The sequence below is a fragment of the Onychostoma macrolepis genome, chromosome 22 (assembly GCF_012432095.1).
Source record: "Onychostoma macrolepis isolate SWU-2019 chromosome 22, ASM1243209v1, whole genome shotgun sequence".
NCBI classification, from domain to species: domain Eukaryota; kingdom Metazoa; phylum Chordata; class Actinopteri; order Cypriniformes; family Cyprinidae; genus Onychostoma; species Onychostoma macrolepis.
Window position 1 is genome coordinate 34,292,043 of NC_081176.1, and position 21,082 is coordinate 34,313,124.

Here is a 21,082-nt window from a genome sequence, read left to right on the forward strand (position 1 = left end):
GAGCTGATACCGGCGATGATCCAAAAGTTAAAAGCGAAGCTGAGTCTCTTGTAAATTATGAGTTACAAAAATTTGAATTCATTTTTGCAATGGTCAGTTGGTATGACATACTGTTCACTGTAAACTCAGTGAGAAAACATCTGCAATCGAAAGATATGCAACTGGAAGTAGCCCTCACACTTCTTAAGGGATTAACTGATTTCCTTCAAAAATTCAGAGCAACGGGATTTACGTCTGCAAAAGTAACAGAGACCGAGATTGCTTTGGAATTAGAGGTTGAGCCGAAATTCAGAATTAAGCGCGACAAACGAAAGGCAAAGGACACTGATATTTCGCCAGAGAACAAGTTTGAAACAGATAACTTTTTAGTAATCATCGACAAAGCCCTGGTGTCTTTAAATTCACGATTTCAACAAAAGTAGGATTTCCAAGATAAGTTTGGTTTTTTATTTAATGTGGCCAAATTGGTTGTAATGACGGATGAAGAAATGAAAGATCACTGCATGAAACTCAGCCTTGCTTTGTCTGATGGAGACGAACACGACATTGATGGCTGTGATCTCTTTTCCAAACTGAAAGTGATGAGAGAGATCCCACAGGGAACCAGCACAGCACTTGAGGCCCTTCAATTTCTAAAGTCTGTTGAAGGCACGTTCCCTAATGCCGAAGTTGCATATCGAATTTTATTGACCATCCCAGTGACAGTAGCTTCAAGAGAACGAAGCTTTTCAAAACTTAAATTAATTAAGAACTATCTATGGACAACTATGTTACAGGAGGGATTATGTGGACTGGCAATGTTATCAATTAAAAGAGACGTTGCTTCTGACCTGGACTATGGAAATTTGATAACGGAGTTTGCTGCAAGGAAGGCCAGAAAGATTCCACTTTAGCGTGATCGATACGTTTTCTTTAAAAGCCTATGATAAACCGAATTCTAACATTCCGTGAAGAGATTTGTAATTCTGTAATTATTGGTGTTCTCTGTTGTTATTGTTATTTTTACATTTACATTTACATTTAGTCATTTTGCAGACGCTTTTATCCAAAGCGACTTACAATTTGGGGAACACATGAAGCGATTCATCTTGAAGAGGCAATTCGACAAAGGAAGTGCTTGTAACACCAAGTCTCAGGCATTGTTTAAATAAGTACAAGCTAGCAAGGGAAGGAATAAGTAAGGAGAAAGATTTTTTTTAATTTTTTTTTTTTTTATGTGTAGGTTGAAGTCAAGTAGTGTCGAAGAGATGAGTTTTCAGCTGTTGCTTGAAGATTGACAGGGATCCAGTACTCCGAATATGGGTGGGAAGATCATTCCACCAGCCAGGAATGGTGAACGAGAATGTTCTGGAGAGTGATTTTGAGCCTCTTTGTGATGGTACCACGAGGCGTCGCTCACTAGCAGATCTCAGACTTCTGGAGGATGTAGATTATTAATAGTGAGTGCATGTAGGCGGGTGCTGAGCCTGTGGTTGTTCTATGAGCAAGCATCAGTGTCTTGAACTTGATGCGAGCTGCGATTGGTAGCCAATGCAATGAGATAAAGAGAGGTGTAACATGGGCTCTTTTGGGTTCCTTGAAGACCAGTCGTGCCGCCGCATTCTGAATCATTTGTAGAGGTTTGACTGTGTTTGATGGAAGTCCAGCCAGAAGAGCATTGCAGTAGTCCAGCCTAGAAATGACAAGGGCCTGGACAAGAAGTTGTGCAGCATGCTCCGTCAGAAAGGGCCTGATCTTTCTGATGTTGTGTAGTGCAAACCTGCAAGATCGAGCAGTCTTTGCAATGTGGTCTTTGAAGGTCAGCTGGTCATCAAAGATTACACCAAGATTTCTGACCGAAGTTGATGGGGTAATTGTTGATGAACCTAACTGGATCGTGATGTCATGCTGTAGAGTTGGAGCGGCAGGAAAGACAAGAAGCTCAGTCTTTGCCAGGTTGAGCTGGAGGTGATGTTCTTTCATCCATGCCGAGATGTCTGACAGGCAACCTGAGATCCTTGCAGCTACCGTTGGATCATCTGGTTGAAAAGAGATAGAGCTGTGTGTCATCAGCATAGCAGTGGTAGGAGAATCCATGTGCCTGTATGATGGGACCCAGTGATGTAGTGTATGTGGAGAAGAGGAGGGGTCCAAGAACCGATCCCTGAGGAACCCCAGTGACCAGTGTATGTGCTTTGGATACCTCCCCTCCCCAGGCCACCCTGAAAGACCTACCACACTCAAAAAAATTATTCGGTCTAAATTGACATTTTATGTAATTCAATTACATAACAATTTTCCATCCATTTAGATTACATAGTTTTAACATAAACAAATCAATAAACTTAATGTGATTCATATGCATCAATCATACGTGAATGAAACAGGTAAGATTTACGTAATAATTCACAGCAAAGTCCCCACACTGCTCAGTGTTCATGTGTTTCCACACTACAGAGTGTTCAAGTAGCATTGAAGCAGTGTTGAGTTAAGAAGATAATTATGTGATAATTGATCATTAATGATGAACAGCTGCTGTTATCAAGAAGAATCACCGAAGGAAAGACAAACACAAGAACTACAACTGACTTCAGCCACAGCCGAAGATGAAATCAACTGAAATAAAAGAAGACATTAAATCTGTCAAGATCTGATTAAACAGCTTCACAAACAGCATCAGATTGACTTTATTTCTGTCAGACTTCTAGAGAAGCTCTTATTGAGAATTAACAGAGGTTTAGATGCTTTATTGTTTTGTTTGAAATCACCATCAAAGAGACCAGTGTTTCCTTTTATTGGGCTCTTGACCCTTGACATTTTGGTGTTAATATTGTGCTGGTTGCCTTAATTGTGTGATCATTTAAAACACACTTAGCTTAACCAGCAAAGCCAAGTGAAAAAAAGTTGTGGACAAATGATCCACCGACATCATTTTAAGCCCAATTACTGATCATATAGCTGTAATGCCGCTTTAAGTTTTTTCATAGCTTCATATCTTGCAGTATTGTAAATATCAGGTGATTTGAATAATTTTCAAATCACTTTGTGCACATAAAGTTTTCATCTGTAGCAATACAAAGACCACAGACATCAAGAATCAGTGTATGAATCTCAACAATGGTGACAGTCAAGAAAATATTCAGATAAAACTCTGAACATCACAACATAAGCTACTTAAAAATCACAACTAAAACAGCAAACGTAAAATAAAATAGTAAGAATAAAAGAAAATAATCAGACAATTCAGCAGCATTGTTTATTCATGCTGCGATGCATGCTGGGATACATGGGAGAGTCTTGTACTATGCCGGTACCCAGCATGCATTGCAACATGAAGCATTTTGTTGACTGTCACCATTGTTGAGATTCATACGCTGATTCTTGATGTCTGTGGTCTTTGAATTGGTACAGACGAAAACTTTTTGTGCACAAAGTGATTTGTAAATTATTCTAATTTTACAATACTACTAGACCTGAAGATACTAAAAAAAAAAAAAAAATCTAAAGCGATACAACATCCACATAATCAGATATTGGACTTGAAATTAGGTCAATGGATCATCTGCCCACAATTATTATTATTATTATTTTTTTTGGCTTTACTGGCTAAGCTAAGTGCGTGTTATATAAACACACAATTAAAGCAACCAGCGTAATATTAACACCAAGGGGTCAAGAGCCCAGAGTCCAATAAAAGGAAACACTGGTCTCTTTGATGGTGATTTCAAACAAAACAATAAAGCATCTAAACCTCTGTTAATTCTCAGTAAGAGCTTCTCTAAAAGTCTGACAGAAATAAAGTCAACCTGATGCTGTTTGTGGAGTTGTTTAATCAGATCTTGAGAGATTTAATGTCTTCTTTTATTTCAGTTGATTTCATCTTCGGCTGTAGCTGAAGTCAGTTGTAGTTCTTGTGTTTCTCTTTCCTTCGGTGATTCTGCTTAATAACAGCAGCTGTTCATCATTAATGATCAATCATTACATAATTATCTTCTTAACTCAACACTGCGTCAATGCTACTTTAACACTCTGTAGTGTGGAAACACATGAACACTGAGCAGTGTGGGGACTTTGCTGTGAATTATTACATAAATCTTACCTGTTTCATTCACGTATGACTGATGGATATGAATCACATTAAGTTTATTGATTTGTTTATGTTAAAACTATGTAATCTAAATGGATGGAAAATTGTTATGTAATTGAATTACATAAAATGTCAATTTAGACCGAATCATTTTTTTGAGTGCAGTGAGATAGGATTCAAACCAGCGAAGTGGAATTCCAGCGATGCCCAGTGATGAGAGGGTGGACAGGAGTATCTGATGATTGGCAGTGTCAAACGCGGCAGATAGATCCAGCAGAATGAGGACTGATGATTTGGAAAGGGCTTTTGCACTGCAGGGCTTCAGTGACCGAGAGAAGTGCAGTCTCAGTTGAATGGCCACTCCTGAAACCTGACTGTTTAGCGTCCAGTTTGTTGTTCTGTGAAAGAAACAATGAGACCTGGTTGAAGACAACACGTTCAAGTGTTTTCGCTATGAATGGAAGGAGAGAGACAGGTCTATAGTTTTCTATAAGAGAAGTGTTTAATGTAGGTTTTTTGAGCAGTGGGGTTACCCGAGCCTGCTTGAACGCAGTGGGGAAGATGCCTGTGAGGAGGGATGTGTTGATGATGTGTGTGAGTGTCGGTAAGAGCGTGGGAGAGATTGGAGAGAAGAAGTTTGGATACTTCAGCCTCCGTCAGGGGACAGAAGGAGAAAATGGGAGGTTTAGCAGTGGAAGTGGTTGGTTGGGGGTCCTGTGTGCGTGGAGGTGAGAACTGATCACTGATCGATCTAGTTTTGTCTGTAAAAAAAGTAGCAAAGTCATCAGCTGTAATAGAAGTGGTGGGAGGTGGTGGAGGGGGACAGAGGAGAGAATTAAATGTTCTGAAGAGATTACGCATGTCTGGAGCGCTGTTGATCTTGTAGTGGAAATGTGAGGATTTGGCAGTGTGGACATCAGCAGAGAAAGATGAGAGCAGAGACTGATACCTACTCAGATCCGACGGGTTGTTTGATTTGTGCCATTTTCTCTCTGCCGCTCTGAGTTTAGTCCGATGTTCACGAAGAACATCAGATAACCAGGGGTTAGAAGGGGCAGTCCGTGCTGACCTAGAGGAGAGAGGACAAATGTCGTCTAGACAAGAAGTTAAGGTAGAGCATAAAGTTTCAGTAGCTGCGTTTACATCCAGAGATGAGAAATGGGTAGGTGAGGGAAGAGAGGAGGATACTACAGAGGAAAGATGGGAAGGAGAAAGGGAGCGCAGGTTTCGTCTAAAAGTAACCGGTAGGGGGGTTGGTGGCACACGGGTAGCAAAATGTAGTGTAAATGTAATGAAGAAATGGTCCGAGATATGTAGCGGTTGTACCAGAATGTTATCTGCAGTACAATTGCGTGTGTAAATTAAATCAAGTTGGTTGCCTGATTTGTGCGTGCTAGTAGTGGTAAGGCGATTGAGATCAAATGACTGTTATTAATCAGATCTGCAGTGAATTGTGTTTTTGTGTGTGTGCACTTTGGGTTAGACTACTTTTGCTGTGATATATATATATTTTTTTTTTCATTGGTATGGTTAGCACTGTTTGTCTGCATGGAAAGACTGGGGAGCTGCTTATTTTTCTTGTTCTTCACGAATACAAGTGTGAATATATGTGCTCAGACATGAAAAAAAAAAAAGTGCAATTGTTGATTATTCCTCATTTTGTTCTCAGAATTGATTGCATTATGTTTTACTTGCCGTCACAAACACTGCTGTTCGTTACCACGACAACTGCTTGTGCGTTCGTGATGAAAGTGGTTTTCCTGGATGAAAAGTAGCCAGGCGACTAGATCGCAAAACCCGAATTGAGTAAAATTGATTTTGCGCATAAATTCTGTGTGTGTATTTGATTAACGATTCATTGTAGTAACACGTACACGATTTGATATGACAGAATAATCTATTAGGTGGGCCCCGCATCTTCTAACTCGCACTGAGCCCCACCCCATGCTTGGGATGGCCCTGTACAATCACTAATATGAATTTAATCGCATAGATTAGACTCTAGATGAAATCAGTAACCAGATCACTGCATGATCATAATATCTGTATTATCTGCAAGTAGCCAACATTGTCAGATCATAGTTGTTCTTGCTGTTTTTGTCATAACAAACAAAACTACAGCAGCTAAAGAAAAACATCAAAAAGTCAAATTGTCCAACTAAAGCAAACACTTGTCACCATAATGGTGACCAAACTGTTACTTTCAATCAACATCTAAATCTCTGTTAGTCTCAATAAAAACTTGTGTAAATGTATGACAGAAATAGTCAATCTGGTTTATAAGTGAAGCTGGTAATGCTGTTTTTGGAGTTATTTAATGATGCTCGAACTTGATATCAAACAAAGGTTGGGTTTTCACTTTCAACCAAAATTTGACATCTGAGCAATGTAAGTCCACATCTAGTGTAATGGGAAGCTTTATTAGACTGTTAGAGGATAATGTTCTAACAATGTTATCAATGAACATTTATAGAATGTTTTTAGAGAATGTTATCCCTCCTCTTAGCGGAACATTCTGGGAACTAAAATACAACTTACCACTGAAAACATTCCCAGAACATGAAACATTTCTAGCTGGTGTCTCCTCTCCTCAAAATTAGATGAGAAAATAATCGATATTACAAAAATAAAACCGCACAAATATGACTATATATGATATTAAAAGTATAAAAGTCACTCATTTTTATAAAGTAACACTGTCCAACAGCGACACACGTAGGTAAAGTTACAGCTGAGGCTTGCCTCCCTTCGGTCCATAGACTTTCTACAGAGACCCCTTAGAGTGCTGTGACTTTTCTGGAGGCTCATTGAGATGAATGGCGTTATTGACTAATTATAATGTAAGCAACTGTCCTGCTTAGATATCACTGCTTTGTATCACGTCAAAATGAAACATGAAATGTCTTGAAAACGTGATGACTGTCAGTTTTTAGTGGCTTTATGACGACGACCCGATAATAAGTTGATTTAAAAAGAACAGCTGAACATCAGTTCACAAATAAAAAATGGAGTGATTTACAAGTGCAAATAGGCCACCTTGTTGGCAGAGGTTATTCACACTAACTCCGCCCACCAAAGTGTGATTACAAAGCATTACAGAAGACTATCTTTCAATAACAGGTCCAGTGGTGCAGATGGTGAAGTACGAGTTGAAGTTGTTTTTGACTGGGGTTCGAATCCGCGTTTTGCTAAACTTTTTTCCTACCTTTTCAGATCAGATATCACGTAGGAAAGGCATATATTTTCAGTAATGATGAAGGAAATAATTTAAAAGTTGAACTTGAAGTATCGGATTGGGTTAAGGTAGGTGTAGGGAGGAAATTATTGCCTCAATAAGGTGACATCCATTTAATAATTTTAATTAAAATGATAATTTACACTCAATATGTTATTATTGCATACTGTTTTATAATGTACTACAACACAGAGGTGCAGATAATTTGCCACTATTTGTAATAAGTAGTATAAATAGCAGAAAATCCTGCTAGGTGTAAATAGAATATATAGCTATTTGCACTTGTAAACATTAAGTGTAACAGGGACATGAATTTTATATATATATATATATATATATATATACATATATAAAACTGCCTCCTGATTTTAAAACACCACCGCATGCCACTGATCTCCATATATGAATATCATTGTTCAGTATTAAAAGCAAACTTTCTGATGCACTGGTCAGTTTCTCGTCTGATTTTCACTCTTATATCTCACACAGCTGTTTGAATGCAAAAAAGCAGAAGTAACCGCAGCTTTTTTAACACTTTGGACTCCTGAGCGCATCAGTTTTGTGAAGGATTGCTTATCAGCATTTATTTAGCAGAAGTGCATTAAAACCGCAGCATATTTTCAGTAAAAGTGTCTCTACAGTTTCCAAAGTGTTTTTCCACTTTGTCTTCTGCTATCAATTGATCGCTTGCTTCTATGTTTGCACAAAAATATATATTTTGTTCATATAAAAACTGAAATCCTCAGAAAAAGCATTCAGACAACATTCTGACAACAGCTGTCTCAACAAAATGTTTCTTACACTCAAATAGTGTTAAAATAGAGTATGTATCAGGCTAGACAAGCCAATGTGAAGTCCTGAGTGCACATCTCTGAATACTAACAGTTTCTATAACAGCAGCTGCAGTGACTTTACCAATCAGCAATTACATTTAGAAACCCCTGCCCCCCAGAGTGCAATTTCAACTAAGGTGAAACCCCCTGGAAGGAACCAAACGACACTCCTGAATCTGATTTAACAGCTGAACACAATGGAGATACTCGATCAGGCCAAACATCTGTCGATCAATACATGTCAGAAAACTCATGTGGTTCAACAGTCAAGCCTGCAGAAACATGCTAAAATAGACGTGATGAGAGATAAATATAAGACAGAGAGAAGGGAGGAATAGAAGCTGACGCATTTATTTCTGTGACCGTGTGACTGTGGTCAGCTTTTTTCCCTCTCTGTTTCTCATTTCACGCTCAACAGGTTTTTTTTTCCACCTCCGGTGGTCAACATCTTTCTAGAACTGTTTAACAACTGCACGAGGTTAATGTTTGTCACCTTTTAAAATACATTTTTAAGGTTTGAATATGTATTACTATTTTAAGTGTATCTCTCTGCAGATATTTTTTTTTCAATGTAATAGTTGTATCCAAGTCATGTCATTTTATAAAATTTTTGTTGTTTGTATTATTTATTTATTTACATTATAATTGTTTTTATATATTTTATTGCAGTAAATGGCCTAGTCGTGTCTGTTATTTTCTGTAAATTGTGTCTGCTTAATGAACAAGTGCACATAAAGCAGAAATTAAAGATTAAGTGTAACTAGAAGAAAGATGATGATATTTTGTACTATAGAATGAAACGGAGAGGATGTCACTGGGAAGAATAATTTCAAGACTAAAGATGTAAAAACAATTAAATCAAGGAGTAAAACGAGGCTAGAGCTGAACAAGTGAATTACGTTTACATTTATTCATTTAGCTGAAGCTTTTATCCAAAGAGACTTATAACTGAGGAATATTAAAAAGTCACGTGTTGGGTTGGTGTTTGTCCCAGATCACAATAATGAAGCAGAAGAATATACGTGTCTATAGTTTATGTTGGAGTTTAGCTCCAACACTAATCAAACACACCTGAGCAAGCTCAGCAAGCTCTTCAGGAATACTGAAAAAGTTTCAGGCAGGTGAATTTAATCAGGGCTGGAGCTAAACTCTGCAGGAAAGTGGACCTTGAGGGCCAGAGTTGAGAAACAATGCTGTAAAATATGTTACAGACAGAGAAAGCTGTTATTAAAGAACATAACACTGAACTGTAGTGTCTACAGTAACATCTGAAAACAATACAAATGTGCACAAAACAACAGCACTGCTCAAAAGCCCTGAGATAAAATCCATTCATGACACATTATAATCAAATACCACACTTTAAAAAATGCTTTTTTGAATGATGTCAAGTGACTACTAAATAGCATTGGCCCGGTTTCACAGAGTGGGCTTAGACTAAACCAGGATTAGGCCATAGTTCAATTAGGACATTTAAGTTTTTTTTTTTATAAACGTGCTTAGGAAAAAAACATTACTGGTGCATATCCTGAGATAAAACAAAGGCACTGATATATTTTAAGATCAGTCATTGCAAGTTTCTTTCAGTTGAAACAGATCAGATTTACATTTTAGTCTAGGACTAGGTTTAAGCCTTGTCTGTGAAACCGGGGGATTATCTTAGCATGGAGACCATGAGATCCTCAATATTCAAAGGTCTGTGTGTGAGTTCCCAGGAGAAAAACAAAAAACAAAAAAACACTTACATTATGTGCTTAAAGTGCTCTATTTTCATGCAGTAATTTTGTACTTAATATACTAAAAATTGTTCTTTATTACTTCTTAAGATAATCTTAAAAACATCTAAGTGTATTTGGGTTCCAGACAAATGGTAACCCTTAAACAGACTGAGTTTGATCAGCGTCTCACAGCGACTCCAGCATACACCACATCCTCCTCCACTTGAGCTTTCTGTAATAAAACAAACATGTTCACGTCATAGATGTGCTTATCAAGGTATTAATCATCATTTATTAAAAAGACTAAAAACACATCTGATGTTTCTGATCTTGTGCTGTTGTGTGCGTGATCGTCCATTACACAGAAACACAAACACACACGTCTGCACTCATACACACACCTAAATCTGACTCAGTGCTGAAATAACAGAGACACACAATATACAGTCATAAATGATCTTACGATCCAGCAGCAGCAGCACAGATCAACTCTATGTTTTAAAATAGAACTAATATATAAATATATATATATATATATTTAGGCTATATGTTAACCAACTGATATAAAAGTTAATTTGTCAGTGACTATTACAGTGAACTATAAACAAATTAAGGGTGATTATAAAGAAAAACTTAAATGATGACCAGTTACAGGACCTAAAATATCTACACTTTCCTATCCACCTTTTTCTTGCCGTAATAATGGGCCATTTGTAAATTCTATGGGTCGATTCCGGTCTCATCCGTATCCAGCTATTTTTAGCTGTACAAAACAGTTTGTTTTGCTGCTTGATACTGAAAACTGGTGTGTCTTACAATATCATTTTAATGTATTATCTTAATTATGATCACACTGGTTTGTAGCGCAAACAGTTTTACCGTTTACTGCACGATGTTATTCTCCTTGTTATTTACCTATAACTAGGTAATGAACCGGAAGTCTCACCCATAGGCTTACTTCCGCGTTGAAGAAAAAGGTGGATAAAAATACTTTTTAACCTAAAAGTTCACTGACATGTTATTTGTCAGTTGTGCTCGTCTAAATATTACTGTTGATGTGATAGATTAGTTGGAAAAAATAAATACAACCCAGTCAGCAAACAAATTTGGCCCAGACTTGGCATGCATCTGGCACAGCTGGCATTCATCCGGCACTGGCATACAGCATGTGGGCCAAACATGGCCCGGTTTGGCAGAGATGGTACCGGGTTTAAGACGGCACACAAGACATGGGCCAGATGTCAAATATAGATATGTGGGCCACATAAGTATTGCCGATCTTGACCCACATTTAAAATCCATTTCAAATATTTTTGAGTAAAATGCCAATGTTTTCCCATACAGAAATGTAATATATTCACATTGTTAAATATATTTTGAAAATATATTTTGAAAATGCACAACATAAAGCTCATGTTGTGTGTTGTTATGTGTTTACTTGTATGCGAAATTATATTCATGTCTCATATGATATTATATAATATATGATATTATATAGTATATTATAGAATTAGTATATCTGTTGTTATATATATATATATATATATATATATATTCATCTGCCATTCATCCGGCACTGGCATACAGCATGTGGGCCAAACATGGCCCGAGTTTGGCAGAGGTGGTACCGGGTTTAAGACGGCACACAAGACATGGGCCAGATGTCAAATGTAGATATGTGGGCCACATAAGCATTGCCGATCTTGACCCACATTTAAAATCCATTTCAAATATTTTTGACTAAAATCCCAATGTTGTCCCATACAGAAAGCTAATATATTCACATATATGTGAAACACTGTTAAATATATTGAAATACATTTTGAAAATATATTTTTAAAATGCATAACATAAAGCTCATATTGTGTTTAATTGTGTTTACATGTGAAATTATATTCATGCCTCATATGATATTATATTATATGTTATATTATAGAATAGTATATCCTGTTGTTTTATTTATATACAACTGACTTCAAACAATGTTTTGCATTCACTGCTTTCATATTCTCATTCAATTTACAGTTTGATGTAGGCCTACTAAACAATACATGATGAAATTTCAGGACATTTTATTTGACTTTTATGTACTATTTATGTAAATGCTTTGATGTGTTTAGGCCATGCTGGCCAATCAGAAGCCTGACAAAGTTTCCAGTAGGCGGAGATAACAGCGCAGGCTCCGACGTCACAAGCCAAAAACTCCGGTTTTGCTGTCTACACGATAACACTGCAACCGGAGTTTTGAAAATGTTCGGTTTCAGTGACCTGCTGCAGCGCTTGCGTGAGGACGAACGGCCAAACCGCATAGAAAAAGCTGCTGTTTTGAAAATAACCGCGTTCGTGTGGACGGCCAATGAGCGCGCGCGTTGAGCATTCAAATCGCATTTAAACTGAAGCTGAGGAGGTTACCATGGTAACAGGGCGTCAACTCACTCAGCTGACAAGTAGCAAGAGGCTGTCTCTCTGCTGTCTTCACGTAGGTTTAGTCCCTAAAGTTACACAAATAATACACACAACCGTTCCTGACACTTTCTTACATGTAATTGACACGTTTCTGTTGAATCTTTACTTTACAGGAGTGGTATAACTTAGTGTCTTCAAAAAGACCGTTAGCATCAGAGGCTAACAATTAGAGGTAAGCTAACTTATAGATTTAAGCTCTTATTAATGAACGTTTGAGCTTTTAAGCACCTTTTATGTGTAGATGAGCGGCTGTGATAGTTTTGTAAATGTTTTGCTGATACTTTGTCAATAGATAAATGGAAGTCACTATAAGTTAATTAATTTAACCTAAAAGTCTGCACTGTGGGGTCAATCAGTGACGTCACTTATATGAACTAATGGGCTGAAACTATTTCAAACACGTTTTGAACTATCATTGCAAACAAATATTGATCAATTGTACTATGATTTCAGGAGTGTCAGAATAAAATACCTAAAACAGGGGAAGTTACAAAACAATTTGTAATGGGAGCTGCTGACAGAGATGCAGGAAACACAGGTGATCTGAGAAGTCTTATTAAATAACTTTATATGAATTTTTCACAGTATATTTCAACTATATCATCATGCATCTGTAAAACCTAAAAATATGAATTCTGGTATCTTTAAGATTTTTTGTATATTATTATTATTATTGCATTTCACCTCTGCTGTAGTTTATTTCTAATAATCCTGACATTGTATACTACATTTTGTTGGCTATGTGACATATTGTTCCTATTCTTCCATGCTGATGGTTGTGCTGCAGAGCTGGAGCGGAGCGGATCTCCTGTCGAAGAACATCTCCAAAGCGCCATGAACTGTCTGACTAGGAAGTAAAACCTCAAACATTCAAAAGTTTATCAAATATTCAAAAAAATATATCAAATAAATATCAAATATTTCCCAGACAGCAAGCAGGGTCGGCCCAGATCTGGGCCAACACTATGTTGCTGTCTGGGCCAGAATAGGGCCAGCTATGGTCATACAGGTATGGTCCCACATAGCAATTTTTCTCTGGCCCAACTCTGGCCCACACAATCAGCTATTGCTTGGCCCACATACCGCAATGACTTACGGTCCTAGTGTGGACCAGGTCTGGATTCCAGACAAGGGCCACACATGGGCCATACCTGGCCCAAGTCTCAGCCAAGCTAATTACCCATAACTGGCCCTGAATTGGGCCAGTTATGGCCCATGTGTGGCCCTTGTCTGGAATCCAGACCTGGTCCACACTAGGACCGTAAGTCATTGCGGTATGTGGGCCAAGCAATAGCTGATTGTGTGGGCCAGAGAAAAATTGCTATGTGGGAATTAGGGCATAAACTCAGATCAACATAGTAAAAAAGCTTTTTGACACTTGAGCTGGGATTAAGACATGAACTTTACAGTCAAACACACACCGACTGATATAAAAGGAACATTGTGCCAATATTTCACTATTTTACTATGTTACTTTAAATCTTTACTAATCTTCATAATTAAAAGCTGTTTATAAAACGTATGGTGTTTTGTTGAGAATATTGTTAGTTATTTTATATGCAGTGTTGAATTGTACCAATAATAGAAACATGTCAAGAAAGAGAAGTGGGGAGTTTGAGGTGTGTGAATAAGAAGGGGAAAAAAAATGAAAAATTAGCTAGTTTCACCATATTTATCTCTAACCATTGTTATTTACACAACGGACACCACAGTAAATGATTGTCAATGAGTGAATGAGTGTCAAAATCAGTGTCAGTTATAAAAGAATAAATGTCAGTGACTTATATACTTATATTTCAAACAATAGTGAAGGAGATTGACAGTAATTACTCACCAGAGACTGTGACACTGAAACTCTGGGATCTGGTCTCTTCACTGGTGAGTATTAGTTGATAGAGTCCAGAGTCTGTGGTTCTGGTGTTTGTGATGGTCAGAGATCCAGTCTGAGGGTCCAGCTGCAGTCTGTCTCTGAGTGTTTTATCATCATCAGTGTCATATATGGAGCTGCTTTGAGAAAACCTGCTGATTTCAGCTATTCGAGTTTCTCTAAACACCCAGTGAATCAGATAATAGTTCTGTACTTCAGTAACACCAGTGTTTAGAGCGACAGAATCTCCCTCCATCACTGACACTGACGACACTGCATCTGTCCCGTCTAGAGAACAATCAAGAACAGGAATTTCTCAGAAAAGTTTAGAATGGTTCTTAAGGATGACTGAACCAATTTTATTAAAATTTAAATCTTTATTACACACACACACAAATAAATAAATGCATTGAAATGAGGTCTTATTATAAGAGATGTGCATGTTTGCAGATCAAAACTGGATCTTTGTTTTAAAAAATAAAAAAGTCAAGTCAAGTCACCTTTAATTATATAGCGCTTTTAACAATACAGATTTTGTCAAAGCTACTTTACAATAGGAAAATAGGAAAATAGTGTCAATAATGTAAAATGACAAGATTAAACACTCAATTTTCAGTTAAAGGCATTTCATTATTAAAAAATAAAACAGAAGAAGCAGAAGCAGAAGTACCAACAGACACTCATCATCAATTCTTTCTGTGCTTAATAAGTGATTTCATGAGTTCAAGATACATAAATGTAGTTTAATTTGTACAAGGTTTTATTTTTTCAATTTTGCACCCTGTTTTGTCCCATTTCTCAAGAATGACTGTACTGTGATTTTTACTGTAATAGAAAAATACAGCATTTAATAGTTACTGTGATTAAACTTACAGTGTTTGTAGTTTACAGTACAGTAAATGTGCCTAGAAAAAATATGTTATTGTGAACAAAATGAACAAAAATAAATAAATAAATAGAGGATGTTAGTACAAATGATTATTCTTGAAATTATATATTTTTATTTATTTCTTTTGTATTTACTACAAAATGTACTAGAAAAGGAGGCACACAGTTCAAGCAATATGGTTTGAAGAATTTGAAAGATATATCTTGCATATCTGGATTTTAAAATATGACACACAGGACTGTCTGTACACCATTACTACAGTAACATCTGAAAACAATACAAACATACACAAAACAAAAACCCTGCTCAAAAGCCCTGGGATAAAATACAATAATTTTCAGTTAATACCACATTAACATTGATGAACTCACTTTTTTTAATCATGTCAACAGGATTGTGTGAGGGTTAGGTTCAATAAATATCATTGTCTCATGTAAAAACACCTTTAGCATAATATTCTCAATATTCAAAGGTCTGTGTGTGTCTCCTGTGACATAAAATATCTATCATTACTCACAAAATATCTGCACTAATGCAGTAATCCCTCTCTCCCATTTTTGGATCTGTGGGTTCTAGAAAGTTGGCAGCTCTTAAACAGAATCACATTTTTATCAGTGTCTAATGGCAACTCCTGCATACACCACATCTTCCTGCGCTTGAACACTCTAAAAGAAAACACAAACATACATTTACATAATACATGTCGTTATCAAGAACATAACTGACCATTTATTAGAACTCATAATACACATGTACACAGAAATGAAATTTCTCACCGACTTCTGTGCTTTTCTTTTGTAGAATGTCGGATCAGCGTATGTGATTTCTTCACCACTCTCAACTGTGTGACAGATGTGTAAAAACATAAATACTCATAAATAGATAGATACTTGAGAGTTTTCTCTGCAACTCTGTTTTCTTATTTTAATATTATATTATTATATTATTAGTGTGAACTGTTTCAGCGGAGACCCAGGGCATGCTCCCTTGTGAGGTTTATTTATTTGTTTGTTTTTGCAATTTTTCTTTCTTTTTTCTTTTTTGGTATCATGCACACATGCAAAGTTGGTTGATAACATACTGCAATAAAATAATAACCTAGTGAAAAATTACTTGTTAACATATCTTTTTTTATAGAAATGTGTCTTTAAACATTTCTACATATTTATAGAAAAGAAAAAAAAAACATATAGACACTGATTCATGGATTCAAGCTGAAAACAGCATCTTCTCAACATGTTGACAACACAAGGTCAAACTCTTCCAGGGCTCAAAGTAGATGTTGTTCATGGGCAAATGAAGACCATAGGCTGGCATTATGCAAATGTGTTACATTGTTAAGCAGATATGCAACTAGGGTTGGGAATCGAAAATCGATTCCGATTCCAGAATCGGATACTTAAGGTCAGGAATCGGATACTTGATGTCAAATTAAAATTTCGATTCCGCCTATCAATTGCTGTGCACTTTTTTTTTTCTTCTTCATCTGTGAAAACCCGAACTAGTGATCTGCCAGGACCTTGCTCGCTAATCTAAGCGCTCCATTATCTTACTATAGGGAGATGAGAGGGCCTGTATCACTTACTATTGGAGAAAGTGTAACGGTCAACTTGGATCACGTGTGCCTTGATAACCAATCACATTACAGCCTTGACGTCATTGAATTTCAGTCAGAGAGTAGTGCTACACTCAATCGCTGTTTACAGATCCCATAGGAATGAATGAGTGCCGTAAACTGAATCCCACCTGTCGCAAAAAGTCTGTGACTTCTCTTATAAAACGGCATTTTTTTCGGTGTAAACTGATAGGCTGTCGATTCATTAAATTATGAGCTGTTTCCTCTAAAAAGCTGTTTATTCAGCGTAGCGAAGCCTCTCCTCCATTGACATCCATTAAAAAAAATTCTGTCGCCTCTGTCGCATGTGTGTGCATGAACGAGAGTAAATGCCAGCTAATTTGCTTTCTGATCACTTTATTGTGCACTTTTTGCACAACAATTAGCTTATTCTTACTGTGGACATTGAAAATGATGTATGTGTTTTTCCAAGGGTTAAAGTCATCGATTAATTTCTTGATTGCCACTTTGAAAAGATTTCTGGACATTTTAAGCATGTTTTCTGTCTCCCTTTAACGCATTTGCCCAATTCCTGTGAAATTGATTGATCTTTATTTTATTTTGTCAACATTATTTTATTTTAAGGAGATAAAAATGGTCCTTATCAACTTTGATTGACATGGCAATAAAATTCTGCTTTTTGTTGAGCTTTTGGGCTGGAAATCGTTCAACCCGATCTGGCAACACTGTTCCCACGTACTGCCAGACCGGAAGCGTTAGCTTTAGCTGTTACACTTTTTCGGCTAATGGTTGCAGGCTTGCCTTCTAGTGGCTTTGGTTTGGCTACATTTGCAATCAGAAGCCAAAAAAGCTAAGTATAATATCTGTGATAGCTATGTTGCAAGAGAGGTGTCACCACCAACATGACAAAACACTTTAATTTAATATCGTTAAAGATTGAGAACACGATTCAAACACCAACATGATTCTATCCCTAAATTACAATGATTCGTTTCATTCCTCAACCTTTGACGTGTGCGATCAATGTTGTGATCACTTGGTTCGCCTGTGCAGCGTACGATCACATCAGTGTGATTTAAGCATTTAAATCTGCGTTCACGCGGACCTGAAGAGAGCAGCTGTCATCCGTCATGAATGAAACAGCTTCACAGTCTCTTCAACCACACAGTATCATTATTTCTGTGTTACAAACATTCAAATCACAGAAGTACTGGGATAAAAGTTTATAGTTTATACTGATGTGTACGGTAGCGATCAGAATAGAGTAAATCATCTTTTACCAAGTAATTAGACACTTCAAATGAAGATTTATCGATCACATTGTTACGCCAGTAGGTGGTGAAAGGGGCTGTTAAAATGTATTTGTCTTTGAATCATTTGTCAGAGATTCGTTCAAGAATGCTGATTCATCCTGTAATGAAACAAGTACATCTTGAGTGAGTCATTGAGTCATTCATTCATAAATTGCATGTGATTTTTAGTTGTCTAATGTTTTTTTCTTCTGAATCATGAGAGAACCACAATGCGGAATCAATTCTTTCTTTTAGGAGACAGTAACTTTATTTGTTGTGCACTTTGAATTTTGAAACTAGCAGGCCTTCTACATGTACAAACAGCTATATTACACACAACATGAAAGGTTCTATTAAAAAAAAAAAAAAAAGGATAGTGGGCACTTTAACAAACATGTGATTTTACAGATGTCTCAGCAGCAGGTAATACTTGCCTGCTTGGTCTCTTTTCCTGCAGATGCAGAAGATCCTGACTGCAGCTACAATCAACAGAGATCCAGCAGCAGCAGCAGCAGCAGCAGATACCGGTACAATCAGTGATTCAGATACTGGAGAATCTAAAGGAGACAGTCATTAGTGTGAGTGAATGTGCACATAAACACTAAATATTATTACAGACATACCTGCACATGGTTGACAGAGTGTGCTGATGTCCAGATGTGTGGTCTGGTTGCTGATGGGATTGTTGATCACACAGCTGTAGGTGTTGTTATCCTGATATTCCACATCCAGAGGTAGAGAGAGACTGATGCTGAGATCAGACACACTGATGCTGGACAATAAACTGTGTCCTCTGAACCAGGAGACACTCACATGACTCACATTCACAGCTGAACACAACAATGAACAACTCTGCTCTGAGGATGAAGGTGATGAACCGTTTCTGCTGATGACAGGAACAGAAAGACGAGCTAGAAAACATGAAAGAAGATAAATGCAGAAGTAGATGAGAAAGAAAGACTCATCAAAAGTAGAGCATTTAAAAACAATCTGATATAGAAAGAATGTTTAGCAAGCAGACAACATTGTCACTGAAAAACTTGAGATGAATTATGAGACATGATGTAAAACAATAAAGCATGCAAATTTTAAGGTTACTCTCATGGAATATTTTTTTTTATTATTATGCTTGATTTCCAATCAAGCTGTTATATGCAGGAATTGACCATTAAATTTGAAAATTGACCATTAAAGAAACACCTAGCAGCAAACAGGGTAAATATTCTACATACCATAGAAATTAAGAAATGAATGCGTTGAGCATGTGTTGCAAAAATGAATCCACAGAGTTCTATCATTTTATATATTCTCAACATTTATTACAGTTAAAAAATATGTAAGCTTATAAAACAGTATTCTACTCACCATAGACGGTAAGATTGAATGTGTTGAGTGGCGTCCGTGTTCTGCTGCCGATTACTGCATAAAGTCCAGAGTCTGTGGTTCTGGTGTCTGTGATGGTCAGAGATCCAGTCTGATCCAGCTGCAGTCTGCCTCTGAATCTCCCATCAAGAGCATCATCATGAACGTTTCTCTTTCCATTTTCTCTGTTGATTAGAGCTATGAGAATGTGCTTGTGTCCAAATCTCCACCGTGTCTCATTATCTGTAGTATCATCAATTTCTAGAGTAACCGACTCTCCCTCCGTCACTGACTCTGACTTCACTGCATCACCACCAAACACACCTGATCAACAAACACAACATTTACTCAGAATATCAACATCTACAACATTTAGAGGGTTTGTCATTTCGAAAGTATTTAAAAAGTTGCCATTGCAAAAGAAGTAATAAATGTGGAAACCATTTCATGTCAATGGAAGAGAAAATGATCAAATAACATCATGAACAGGATATCTGAGTATATTAGTCTGATAAAAGATGAAAATAAATGATGGAAATAACAGAAACATGTGGACAAATGATAACAGAAACAAAGCCATAAAAACACTTACCACTCACACTCCATGAGCTCAAAAAGAAGAAAATAATCTTTGCCATTTCACTTAACGGTTTCAAATTAAAGCAGTTTATATAATTTTGGAAAAGAAAACAGCAGAAATGTTATAATAAACACTGAAAGCGACAGCAAAGAGGTCTGCTGGTCTGTGAAGCGAAGTGAAACTCTGACACTTCTCTAGAGGGCTCCTCACTTGTATGTAAGTCTGTGTTATGACTTTTCACGGATGGTTTTCAAATGGAGTATATTTTTTGTTAGTAACTACGTGTGATTCACAACCGCTTCTATACAACCAGTAGTGGGAACGCTCACTACCAGTCAAGTCAAGTCAAGTCAAGTCACCTTTATTTATATAGCACTTTTAACAATACAGATTGTGTCAAAGCACTTAACAGTATCAAATTGGAGGATAGAGTGTCAGTAATGTATAATGATAAGATTAAACACTCAATTTTCATTTAAAGGCATTTCATTATTGAATTCAGAGATGACATTGTCTAGCTCAGTTTAGTTTAAATAGTTAAACAGTTTAGTTTAAATAGTTTAGTTTAAATAGTACCAACCTCACTGCCAGCCGGTGCACGCAGAAAAGGTTTACTGTTGCACCACACAGGGTGTCCGATGTATAGACATGGTTTAAGCTTAAAAGGAATTGCTATTTAGCCTACTAATGTTCCCATTACTCCAAGTTCAGTATTTTAAGAGGGTGTTTGTGAATATGATGAATTTAAAATTATGAAATTGTTATATTATTGACATCTAATTAAGAGGCATCGAGCTGTGCTCATTATATGGTTAGCATTGTTAGCTCTCACTAAGGTCCCTAGTTCACATATACAGGATAATAGATAGTTGCATGTTTAATCTACGGAAAGATGAATAGAGAAAGCAACCTTTCCAAAGACATGAATCATATATCACATTTTAGTTAGTGATTCTTAATCATGGCCTTGGGGACCCACTGCACTATACTATACGTCTCCAGCAGGTTCTATAACCAATTCTTCAGTTAAAAACATCTGATTTTAAAGAAATAACAGGCATTGTGTAAATGATTTAAGTTATTTGAGTTTATTAGCACTGAAAGAAGCACAATACATGAAACATGAGTAAATGTTGTATGTTTTAACCATGCCACACTTTTCATTTAGGCTTTTATACATGAAGTATACTATTATTAA

At 36.8% G+C, this 21,082-nt stretch overlaps 1 protein-coding gene and 1 long non-coding RNA gene across 3 annotated transcripts; one reads left to right on the forward strand and one right to left on the reverse strand.

The window, feature by feature from the left end:
- Positions 1–9,039: 9,039 nt before the first annotated feature.
- LOC131530796 (CD48 antigen-like) lies at positions 9,040–20,064 on the reverse strand. Of its 2 annotated transcripts, XR_009268483.1 has the most exons (7): positions 19,897–20,064; positions 19,308–19,628; positions 18,566–18,853; positions 18,377–18,499; positions 15,851–15,915; positions 14,153–15,739; positions 9,040–10,084 (listed from the first exon to the last, which is right to left on the reverse strand). XR_009268483.1 is itself a non-coding variant. In XM_058761263.1 (6 exons), exons 1-6 carry the CDS (start codon positions 19,940–19,942, stop codon positions 15,686–15,688), a joined length of 897 nt encoding a protein of 298 aa, XP_058617246.1. In that variant the 5' UTR covers positions 19,943–20,064; the 3' UTR covers positions 13,989–15,685. The 2 variants fall into 2 exon arrangements, 1 of the variants encoding a protein (XP_058617246.1); XM_058761263.1 differs by lacking the exon at positions 9,040–10,084 and having other exon boundaries at positions 13,989–15,739.
- LOC131530806 (uncharacterized) lies at positions 12,009–18,780 on the forward strand. The gene is made up of 6 exons (XR_009268494.1): positions 12,009–12,331; positions 12,432–12,490; positions 12,772–12,856; positions 13,106–13,172; positions 18,400–18,520; positions 18,640–18,780. It is a non-coding gene; the product is annotated as an uncharacterized LOC131530806 (long non-coding RNA).
- Positions 20,065–21,082: the final 1,018 nt, after the last annotated feature.

Bases quoted from the DNA above. Each gene is read 5' to 3' on its own strand.
- LOC131530796 (XM_058761263.1), bottom strand. From the start codon at position 19,942: ATGGCAAAGATTATTTTCTTCTTTTTGAGCTCATGGAGTGTGAGTG. The intron at 19,629-19,896 runs GTAAGTGTTTTT...TTTGTTGATCAG, and splicing joins GAGCTCATGGAGTGTGAGTG to GTGTGTTTGGTGGTGATGCA. The intron at 18,500-18,565 runs GTATGTCTGTAA...TGTCTCCTTTAG, and splicing joins ACTCTGTCAACCATGTGCAG to ATTCTCCAGTATCTGAATCA.